Raw genomic sequence first — 12,621 nt, 5'->3', positions numbered from 1 at the left:
TATTATGACAGCATATTTGTACTCGCACAAATGCAAACAAAACGAGCCCATCATCTTTGTATCATTATACAAGTAAACACCAAAGAACTGGCTCGCAGCATCTTGGTAGAATTGCAAAAATATATAGCATATACCAATATGCAGTATCCAAGCATATTTGTATCATTATACAAATAAATAACAAAGTATAGTATAACAACACCTTTGTCATATAGCAGTAATGAATAAAGTGCAATATCACGCCATTCTTTGAATGATTACAAGGGTAAATACCAAAGTTTACCGAAACAGCATCCTTGTACAATTACACAAGGAAATACTAAAGTACAGTATTATACCATTTTTGAATGAGTATGCAAGTACATACTAAAATGTAGCATCATTGCATCTGTATCATTTCATCAATAGTAACAAGGTGCTGTATATAGTAAGGTACTCTGATGCTATTTTCAAAGTAAAAAGAGGATCACTGAAAATTTGGAAGAAACTAAAGAACCCGGATTCAAGTGAGAAGTTATTTGGTCTCTCTAAATGCAAACAATATCTCTCTTTTTTAAAAGGTCATATTGCCCCATATTAAAATTTTTATGTGCTGACCTATCCAATGTGGTTCTTTCTATTAAACATATCACAACTCTCATCTAAGCATTGCACATGACCATACTGTGAGGGAGCCTTTGAATGTGTGGTTGTTTAAAAAAAAAAAAGAGATGGAATCTAGAGCATATCAAGAGTATATACTAAAGTGATACTTGTCCAGCTGGGGCTGTTTGCATAGGGAAAACGCCTGGGTCGAATGTTGAATGAAACGCAACCATCGAATTGAAAATGTTGCTTGTGTCCTATTAGTGTCAAAAGAAATACATGAAAGCTTGAGATCGTTAACCGATGGGCCCTCCGCAAAAGCAATTCTTGCATAATGTTTGAATGCGTGCTTTGTTAATTTCCAGAAAGGCACTCTGTTGGCGGATGCTACTTTTACCCTAAAAATGTATTAAAGGTTGATCCGGGGATAGATCTCACTAAAGAAACTTTGGTCAAGAATATGTTTTTTTAAATTTATTTGAAAAGGAATGTTGCAGGCCCAGAAAGACAAATGAAATGAACTCTAAAACAAATATCCAGTAAGCATTGTCCTAGGACCGATGACATATACAAATAAATAAGTATGAGTATCTTAATTGGCCATGAACCTACACATACACAAGCCATAAAATGAATTTATTTCAAACAAACGCAAATATGCTATGTATTTCCAGCATTTCTATCCCTGTGCTGAGAGCATCTTTCATGTAAGGGGCAGAATTTGTAGATGGAGCCAAGTAATCTGAATGAATAAATCCCATCTTTATTAAACTTTAACATGCTACCTTGTAAGTATGCTTACAACTTAAAATCTGATGGCCTTGCTTCAAAGCTGTTTCCTGTTTCTCTGTAGATCAAACTTTTCACAGCAGAGGTAAAATCGTGTCACTTGTCAGAATTCCCAAAGGCAAAGAAATTGAAAACACACAAATAAACTGAGCTGCTCCCATTATAAAAAAACATAGACAATATATCTATTGACTCTATTCAGTCCTGGCATAAAGTATTTTTCCCTTTCTTTCTCTCTTCTATCTTGTGTTCCATTGTGTTTCATGCACTTTATTATATGTTACTTATTATTGTGTGAATTGATCTGCTTTCTTTGTATGCTATGCTACATTAAACACAAGTGTTAAATAACAGTTATAAATATCCTTTTATTTTAAATGCATCTAGTCACAATAAGAGATGCAATAGTTGGCACAAAGCAAGACTCCAGCAAACCTAAAAAGGAGGCTGTTCTCTGGCTTATGAAAAAAAGAGGTGCATTGAATCACAGAAGCCACCCCAAATCACCCCAACTCTTGGTAGGCTGCACTGTTTGCCAGTCAACCCTGGATCATTTAAACAGCCTCACTCATTTGCACAGAGAGGTCTACAATATGAACTGCTCTCAGGCAGTGCCTCCACTGCTCCCGAAAGCTTTCCACACAGCTCAAGGCATTCCTCGTTCACATATTTGCCTTCCTTCTGCTGAAACCATGGGCACCCCCTCTCAGTCTCTGGCTGCGTGAGTGGGCTTGGGCCCTACAGAGATGAACACTGTTTCCTTATTTGTTTCCCTTCTCTGCATCAGCCCTGTGAGGAAACTGGAATACAGTGAATGGCGGCTGACCTACTATCTTCTCATAACTACGTGAACCACGTAGCACTTGCTTTCTACAAACGAACGCCTTTTATAGTGGTCCAAATAATATCAGTAAAATGCTATAGAAAACCTATATCAGAGGTATGTGTTTAGAGACAGGGAATTGTGTCTTAATTGGGTGATTTAAGTACATCAAATTGCAAATAAATAGTCTCAAGGGTATGACTACTTGCTGATAATCGGGCACTTTTGCCCATCATTTGCTGTGCCTAACTTGTTCAATAATAGCATTCGAACCCCCAACCAGTGGAAAGTAACTCCTTAAGAATGGAGTTGGAGCAAGTTCCCATTGGCATTGGGTGGCTGCCAGAGGCGCAACTAGAGCCAAATTTCGGGGGGGGCTGAGCAAAAATTTCGGGGGGGCTGAACTTTAAGCAATAGGCAGAGTGGAGCTGCAGGGGCTCTTAGAAGGGGTGAAACAACAGCAAGGCCTCCTTAACATGCAAATGGTCTTTTAAAGACCTGTGAAGCGCTCGGGTGCGGCTGCTTTTTTGCCCGGGAAGGTGTCTCATCCCGGGCTGCCACACACGAGGGGGGGGGGGGGGGGGACTGAAGCCCTTTGAGTCCAATGGGTGTTGCGCGCCTGGTGGCTGCAATAAAGGTGTAAAACTGTATTGGCAGCGATGCAATCTAGATAATCTAGTTCCAATGTTACTAATGCCTAATTGGCATGCTGGTGGCTCCTACATTTCTGGAATTTATAATCTATGATGAAACACCACATTCTGCATTATTTACAGGGTGCACAATCTATGCCAAGGCAAAATTGTTATTCCACCTTAATGTTGACTGTAAAATATCGTGATACAGTATATCGTTTCAAAAATATCAAGCAGAAAAATCAAGATTTTGTTTATATAAGTAAGTTTAGACTTGCTTTACTTAACTCAACATATATGTACCTTGGTGATAAATATATCTTCAAAGTATGTATCGGTGAAGTCAAGAATTGTAAATTAATCCTTGCCTAAATGCACATACCTTATTGATATTTTTGTCCTCAACATTTTTGAGAAAAGATTCTGGTACCGCTATGTTTTGGTGATGATATTTTGACATACAACCACAATATCTTTATTCTAGCATCATAAAAAGGAGGAAATTCAACCAATACTTCACAGGCAGTGCACCAAAACTCTGGAACTCCATATCCCCAGTCTCAATCAACACTTTGCATCATAAGTCAATGACCTCTGAAGTTATCTCCCTCCTGATCTGCTGGGCAAGGGTTGAAGGCAATTTAACCCTAATTAATCTTCTTTACTGAGCAGGATGCCTGCATCCAGATCACCATGAGGCTGTTGCTTGTCCAGGAGTACTCTCCATCGTACAATAAAGCCCTTGCCGGCCACTGAGAACTCCCTCATTGTGTCCGCTTTTTATGTGCAACTTGTCCGTTTGTAAAGCGCTCTGTCACCCTTGGGTCATATCCGCGCTATGGAAAACCACAAAATAAATAAATAATAACGACTTGTGCCATGCAATTTTATAAGTGCCTTTCCGAACCACAGAAAATTGCAGCAGCCAAGGCCATGGAAAGCTATCCCCAAAGTAACACAAGTTTTCTTTTTAAATGAAAGTACCATTTAAATGTAGTTTTCGCCACTGCAGTTTTCAAAAACAAAAGTTCTGATTTAGAGATTCCTTGTAATGTAGAATCCACTGACTCCTGGAAGATGAAATAAATTCACCATCTGCTGGATTTCCACTTGCAGAATTACCACCGGCAGCGTAAGGCCATCATACTACAAGTTGGCCATAATTTCGATTGAAGAAATCCTGCTGACGTTGAACTTATTGTGCCTATCACGAATGAGCAAATTTTGCACTACTGCCCACTTCTAATTAGAGAATTAAGTACTACCACATTGAGAGGTAATAGAATATTGTTCAATAACTTCTCTAGGCATATAGTTTAGGGCAGTCATTCCTTACCTCCAGCTTCACCTTCTGTTCCAGGTTCTTGTAGGTCTTCTGGAGCAATTCCTTGGTCCCCAGCACTCCATACCACATCATATTTCTGGTCCGGCTGCTGCCGAGAGGAGCATGGGTTAAACAACTTTATTGGCAACTGTAAGCATGAAGCAAAGCAAATACCCATGCTCTGTGGGGCACACTGATACTTGAAACCTCATGTATGAATGCTTGAGGATGGGGGCAGGGGTATGTGTAGACTACATTTGAGCAACATATAAAAATGGCTTAGACAGCGTAATGTTTATGAAGATCACATTTCTTCAAGCAAGTGTTTTTAACTGTAAGATCCATGGGATATTTAGAAATTAAGATTCTACCACAGGACATTCTGATAATTTGGATATGACGAAATGTGCTTTCTTTCCAGAGCGAAATGCCCCAAAATGTATGTCAGAGGGTCCTGTGGTTTACAGATACTCGAGGGGTATGTGCAGGTAATCAAGATAATCATATTGTTCACCAAAAAGATGTTTTTCCCCATTTAATATTACTCGCCTTAGCAGTGAGATTATATGGTAGTGTCGTCCAATGGCACAATGCCTTCCTTGAAGGAGACAAACTACATTCCTGGGTCACCAGATCATACAAAGTGAAAATCCAAATTTTTGTAGGATTGTGATGTAAGACAATTGCAACTATTTTTACAGTTATCTGATGGTCAAAATGCCCAGTCCAGCAGCTGATAGAGGGTTGTTTCACAGGCTTTCCCTGCTAAAGAAACATAGGACATAGCCAGTGAGTGATGGCTGCATCTCCATACCTGCACTTTTTGGGATTCTCGTCTCTTTTGTGGTTAAATTCCAGTGAGATCTTTGCATCCAGTCCGATACCAAAGTAGTTGTTCATAGTGCATCTTTCCGAGAACTGTCTGTATTGAGAAATTACACAATTTAATGTAGTTTTGCTAAAAGAGGAAGATATAATTAGGTTGTAAAACTGCAACAAAGAATAGCTCTGGTTAACTTGTCATGTCTGTTCTACTAGAACATAATTCTTTCTGAAATAGTCTCGGTGGGATCTAAGCTCGGAGATTCCAGGAGAGGGGATTTGGTAGCCTTTTAGTCCACCCGCAGACAATTAAAACAAGCATTGGCATAGCCAATAGGTCTCGCCTTTGGGACCTTATAAGTGTTTAGCCATGCAACAGTTGCATAACTAAATACTTATAAGGTCCCAAAAGCGAGACCTATTGGCTATGCAAAGCGGCCGTGCGGCCGCGAAAGTGATCGCGATCAAACATCATCGCGGCCAAGCATGGCGAGCGCGCCCGCGCACATGCCCTGTAGCTCTAGGCTGGCCTGGTAGCACTTTTTGTAGCCCTCTCAATAAGTCTCGCCAGACCAGCGCAGGCGCTGGGTCAGGCGAGACCTAAAAATTAATTAGGAGCAGTTTTCTAAAACACAGATAACCCCAGGTAACAACTCCCCACTAAAAACCTTTGATTATAGCTGTGTGATGTCTACCTCAATACTTACATAGAGTTAGGATCCTCTGTGAAATGAAGGGGACTAAATGTGTCCGATCTGTCCAGAAAAATAGACGACGTCGTGGATGACACTGTACCCCGCCGAGAATCTGTCCAGAAAAAATAACCATTAAGAATTATACATGATGATCTATCATATGTCGGTCGCTGTTCCATGCTGCTATATTTGCCATTCCTCAGAAGTACTTTTCACCATAAAAAGTTTGCAGTGATACAAACTTTCACCTCGCAAATGTTGTTGCTAAAACAGACTCTGGTACATTGTTTATTGTGTAAATGATATTATCCTCTTTGGTACAAGTAAGACAGTTGCAATTGTATTGTGAGGTATTCAAAACTGTATGGCTGAGAAAATAACTATTATTACTTAATAAGTGAAACTTTCTCATTACTTAATTTCACATTCAATCTACTCTCTGCCTCATATACTAAAGCAAATGAAAATCAGTCAATTAAACAAATACCTGGATTTTTTCAACATAGAACAAATATTTTCAAGTTGCATGTTCATTGTTTATGTCTATTTGGACAGAAATAGCACAACTGCATTATCGGATTCTCTCCGTCTTATTTCTCTCTCTCTGTTCAGGAAGTACTATTGGACATATTTACCACAGGATAGAGACTAATGCAGTATTCAGTAAAGAGACAGCTTTGAAGCAGAGCAGAGTATGACTTCTGTTCAGGAGTGATCGTGTGAAATGCGTCAATAGAAGGAAGTCCACCCATTCTGCCCTTAGAACATGGGTACTCGCAAACATTTTCCCGGGGGCCGAAAAGTTTGGTCTTTGGTATGACCGAGGGCCGCACTGATGCCAGCGGGGTGGTGGTCGGGTTGTAAAGTGGGTGTAGCGGAAATGAGCATGTACATCTAGTGGCTGAGCTGAATTGTACAATGTGAAACCAGAAAACGTGGGGTGAATCCCAGTTTTCCCACTTGCCTAAATTGGGTAATCCTGGGCAATTGTTTTATTTCACTTTCCCTCCTTTTTTCTTCATTATCACATGTAAGAGGACCTCAAAAAACATGATTTCAGGATGCGTGCTGTACAAAACCATCTTGTGTGTTTGGTTCTAATCACTAATAGCACTGTTGTCAGGAGAGGGTAGAGCCTGAACGTTTTTAAATTGAAAAGTTTGAAAAGTATCCTTTAAAAAAAAAACTTCTGAATGCACTGCTAGAATCTGATTTACTAAGCTGAAATGGTTCTGCAGGTTAATGATATAAACTTTTTGAATTTTTAAGAGACTATAATATTTTTCCACGTTTGTTGTCTTTAAAAATGAAGGTGTTTCTAGAATGAAGGGGTGCAGTACACCCTAGTTACTGCCTTTCTTTAAATGCACTTAATATTTAAATAAATGCTTTCTATTTACTTAACATTTTTTTAATGGTAGTGCTGAGTCCAGTAAACAGCAGCCCAGAGCTGCTGTTGTCCAGGGGCTGCATCTAAAGGTCAAAAGGGCTGCGTGCGGCCTCCAGGCCATACTTTGAGTATCATTGCCCTATAACATCATCTGTTCTAAGTGGCGCGACTAGAGTGTTTCCAAGGATGGCTATGAACCAGGAACAAATGCAGATATATGGTCTGCAACAACTACTGCTGAATAAACTCCATATCTTACAAAATGCTGCCACCCGGCTCCAGTTAAACATTCCGAAATTCCAGCCCATCTCCCAAGCAATTGTTGATCTACATCGGCTGCCAGTAAAAAACACGGGTTACATTTAAGGCCCTCTGCATGGCTCATTCAGCACTGCATGGTCAAGACCACCTGTAGTCAAGGTTATGTTGGTATGCTCATCATAAGTTTCACCTCAGTTTCAGACAGCTCGCTAGCGCCAAGACGCCCAAGGGCATTTGTGTGCTTTATAATAGATAGGAAAGCAAAATTTTTATAAAGCTCACAAATGCCCTTGGGCGTCTTGGCGCTAGCGAGCTGCCTGAAACTGAGGTAAAGCCTATGGGAGTGTTAGTTAGAGATAAGTCAGGTTTTAAGCCATTTCCTAAAATGATTCAGGTTGGATTGAGCTTTTAAATGCATGGGTAACTTGCTACACATCCTTCCAGTGGACAGTATAAAGCTTCTCCCGCCCCAAAGAGCGCTGTTGAGCTTTGAAACTGTTATATTCCTGGAGACGGTAGATCGTAATGTTCTATTGGGAACAAAGATAGATAGATAGATAGATAGATAGATAGATAGATAGATAGATAGATAGATAGATGATAGATAGATAGATAGATAGATAGATGATAGATGATAGATGATAGATGATAGATAGATAGATAGATAGATAGATAGATAGATAGATAGATGATAGATGATAGATGATAGTAGATAGATGATAGATGATAGATAGATAGATAGATAGATAGATAGATAGATAGATAGATAGATAGATAATAGATGATAGATAGATTGATAGATGATAGATGATAGATAGATAGATAGATAGATAGATAGATAGATAGATAGATAGATAGATAGATAGATAGATAGATAGATAGAAGATAGATAGATGATAGATAGATAGATAGATAGATAGATAGATAGATAGATAGATAGATAGATAGATAGATAGATAGATAGATAGATAGAAGATAGATAGATAGATAGATAGATAGATAGATAGATAGATGCTAGATGATAGATAGATAGATAGATAGATGATAGATGATAGATGATAGATGATAGATGATAGATGATAGATGATAGATAGATAGATACATAGATGATAGATGATAGATGATAGATGATAGATGATAGATGATAGATGATAGATGATAGATAATAGATAGATTGATAGATTGATAGATAGATAGATAGATTGATAGATTGATAGATAGATAGATAGATGATAGATGATAGATGATAGATGATAGATGATAGATGATAGATGATAGATGATAGATGATAGATGATAGATAGATAGATGATAGATGATAGATGATAGATAGATAGATGATAGATGATAGATACATAGATGATAGATGATAGATGATAGATGATAGATGATAGATGATAGATGATAGATGATAGATGATAGATGATAGATGATAGATAGATAGATGATAGATGATAGATGATAGATAGATAGATGATAGATGATAGATACATAGATGATAGATGATAGATGATAGATGATAGATGATAGATGATAGATAGATAGATGATAGATACATAGATGATAGATGATAGATGATAGATGATAGATGATAGATGATAGATGATAGATGATAGATGATAGATGATAGATGATAGATGATAGATGATAGATGATAGATGATAGATGATAGATGATAGATGATAGATGATAGATAGATAGATGATAGATGATAGATGATAGATGATAGATGATAGATGATAGATACATAGATGATAGATGATAGATGATAGATGATAGATGATAGATGATAGATAGATAGATGATAGATGATAGATGATAGATGATAGATGATAGATAGATTGATAGATGATAGATAGATAGATAGATAGATAGATAGATAGATAGATAGATAGATAGATAGATAGATAGATAGATAGATAGATAGATAGATAGATAGATAGATAGATGATAGATGATAGATGATAGATGATAGATGATAGATAGATAGATACATAGATGATAGATGATAGATGATAGATGATAGATGATAGATGATAGATGATAGATAGATTGATAGATGATAGATAGATAGATAGATAGATAGATAGATAGATAGATAGATAGATAGATAGATAGATAGATAGATAGATAGATAGATAGATAGATGATAGATGGTAGATAGATAGATAGATGATAGATGATAGATGATAGATGATAGATGATAGATAGATAGATAGATAGATAGATAGATAGATGATAGATGATAGATGATAGATAGATAGATGATAGATGATAGATAGATAGATAGATAGATAGATAGATAGATAGATAGATAGATAGATAATAGATGATAGATAGATTGATAGATGATAGATGATAGATAGATAGATAGATAGATAGATAGATAGATAGATAGATAGATAGATAGATAGATAGATAGATAGATAGAAGATAGATAGATGATAGATAGATAGATAGATAGATAGATAGATAGATAGATAGATAGATAGATAGATAGATAGATAGATAGATAGAAGATAGATAGATAGATAGATAGATAGATAGATAGATGCTAGATGATAGATAGATAGATAGATAGATGATAGATGATAGATGATAGATGATAGATGATAGATGATAGATGATAGATAGATAGATACATAGATGATAGATGATAGATGATAGATGATAGATGATAGATGATAGATGATAGATGATAGATAGATTGATAGATTGATAGATAGATAGATAGATTGATAGATAGATAGATAGATAGATGCTAGATGATAGATAGATAGATAGATAGATGATAGATGATAGATGATAGATGATAGATAGATAGATACATAGATGATAGATGATAGATGATAGATGATAGATGATAGATGATAGATGATAGATGATAGATGATAGATAGATTGATAGATAGATAGATAGATAGATAGATAGATAGATTGATAGATTGATAGATAGATAGATAGATAGATGATAGATGATAGATGATAGATGATAGATGATAGATGATAGATGATAGATGATAGATGATAGATGATAGATAGATAGATGATAGATGATAGATGATAGATAGATAGATGATAGATGATAGATACATAGATGATAGATGATAGATGATAGATGATAGATGATAGATGATAGATGATAGATAGATAGATGATAGATACATAGATGATAGATGATAGATGATAGATGATAGATGATAGATGATAGATGATAGATGATAGATGATAGATGATAGATGATAGATGATAGATGATAGATGATAGATGATAGATGATAGATGATAGATAGATAGATGATAGATGATAGATGATAGATGATAGATGATAGATGATAGATACATAGATGATAGATGATAGATGATAGATGATAGATGATAGATGATAGATAGATAGATGATAGATGATAGATGATAGATGATAGATGATAGATAGATTGATAGATAGATAGATAGATAGATAGATAGATAGATAGATAGATAGATAGATAGATAGATAGATAGATGATAGATGATAGATGATAGATGATAGATGATAGATACATAGATGATAGATGATAGATGATAGATGATAGATGATAGATGATAGATGATAGATAGATTGATAGATGATAGATAGATAGATAGATAGATAGATAGATAGATAGATAGATAGATAGATAGATAGATAGATAGATAGATAGATAGATGATAGATGGTAGATAGATAGATAGATGATAGATAGATAGATAGATAGATAGATAGATAGATAGATAGATAGATGATAGATAGATGATAGATAGATAGATAGATAGATAGATAGATAGATAGATAGATAGATAGATAGATGATAGATGATAGATGATAGATGATAGAAGATAGATAGATAGATAGATAGATGATAGATAGATAGATAGATAGATAGATGATAGATAGATAGATGATAGATGATAGATGATAGATGATAGATGATAGATGATAGATGATAGATGATAGATGATAGATGATAGATACATAGATGATAGATGATAGATGATAGATGATAGATGATAGATGATAGATGATAGATGATAGATGATAGATGATAGATACATAGATGATAGATGATAGATGATAGATGATAGATGATAGATGATAGATAGATAGATGATAGATGATAGATGATAGATGATAGATGATAGATGATAGATAGATTGATAGATAGATAGATAGATAGATAGATAGATAGATAGATAGATAGATAGATAGATAGATAGATAGATAGATAGATAGATGATAGATGATAGATGATAGATGATAGATGATAGATAGATAGATACATAGATGATAGATGATAGATGATAGATGATAGATGATAGATGATAGATGATAGATAGATTGATAGATGATAGATAGATAGATAGATAGATAGATAGATAGATAGATAGATAGATAGATAGATAGATAGATAGATAGATAGATAGATGATAGATGGTAGATAGATAGATAGATGATAGATAGATAGATAGATAGATAGATAGATAGATAGATAGATAGATGATAGATAGATGATAGATAGATAGATAGATAGATAGATAGATAGATAGATAGATAGATAGATGATAGATGATAGATGATAGATGATAGAAGATAGATAGATAGATAGATAGATGATAGATAGATAGATAGATAGATAGATGATAGATAGATAGATAGATAGATAGATGATAGATAGATGATAGATAGATAGATAGATAGATAGATAGATAGATAGATAGATAGATAGATGATAGATGATAGATGATAGAAGATAGATAGATAGATAGATAGATGATAGATAGATAGATAGATAGATGATAGATAGATAGATAGATGATAGATAGATAGATAGATAGATAGATAGATAGATAGATAGATAGATAGATAGATAGATAGATAGATAGATAGATAGATAGATAGATAGATGATAGATGGTAGATAGATAGATAGATGATAGATAGATAGATAGATAGATAGATAGATAGATAGATAGATGATAGATAGATGATAGATAGATAGATAGATAGATAGATAGATAGATAGATAGATAGATAGATAGATGATAGATAGATAGATAGATAGATGATAGATAGATAGATAGATGATAGATAGATAGATAGATAGATAGATAGATAGATAGATAGATAGATAGATAGATAGATAGATAGATAGATAGATAGATAGATAGATAGATAGATAGATGATAGATGGTAGATAGATAGATAGATGATAGATAGATAGATAGATAGATAGATAGATAGATAGATAGATAGATAGATGATAGATAGATGATAGATAGATAG

The 12,621-nt window shown here is 35.1% G+C and overlaps 1 protein-coding gene across 10 annotated transcripts in view; it reads right to left on the bottom strand.

The window, feature by feature from the left end:
- LOC146789135 (diacylglycerol kinase delta-like) overlaps window positions 1-12,621 on the bottom strand; it is a 688,844-nt gene that overhangs the window by 50,838 nt on the left and 625,385 nt on the right. For 7 of the 10 annotated variants that reach the window (XR_014970027.1, XM_085630711.1, XM_085630705.1 and 4 more), the window contains 3 exons: window positions 5,686-5,785; window positions 4,971-5,078; window positions 4,169-4,265 (listed from right to left, as the gene is read on the bottom strand). Coding sequence is in view for 9 of the 10 variants with exons in the window: in XM_085630711.1 (XP_085486837.1) it covers window positions 4,169-4,265; window positions 4,971-5,078; window positions 5,686-5,785 (305 nt within the window). In the remaining variant the exon portion in view is untranslated. The remainder of the gene's footprint in view (window positions 1-4,168; window positions 4,266-4,970; window positions 5,079-5,685; window positions 5,786-12,621) is intronic. The other 3 variants (XM_085630706.1, XM_085630709.1, XM_085630713.1) reach the window with 1 other exon arrangement.

Source organism: Triturus cristatus, chromosome 10, assembly GCF_964204655.1.
Source record: "Triturus cristatus chromosome 10, aTriCri1.1, whole genome shotgun sequence".
In the NCBI taxonomy this organism is placed as follows: Eukaryota; Metazoa; Chordata; class Amphibia; order Caudata; family Salamandridae; genus Triturus; species Triturus cristatus.
The sequence above is the reverse complement of the archived record's forward strand: the minus strand, read 5'-3'. Positions and strand labels throughout refer to the sequence as shown.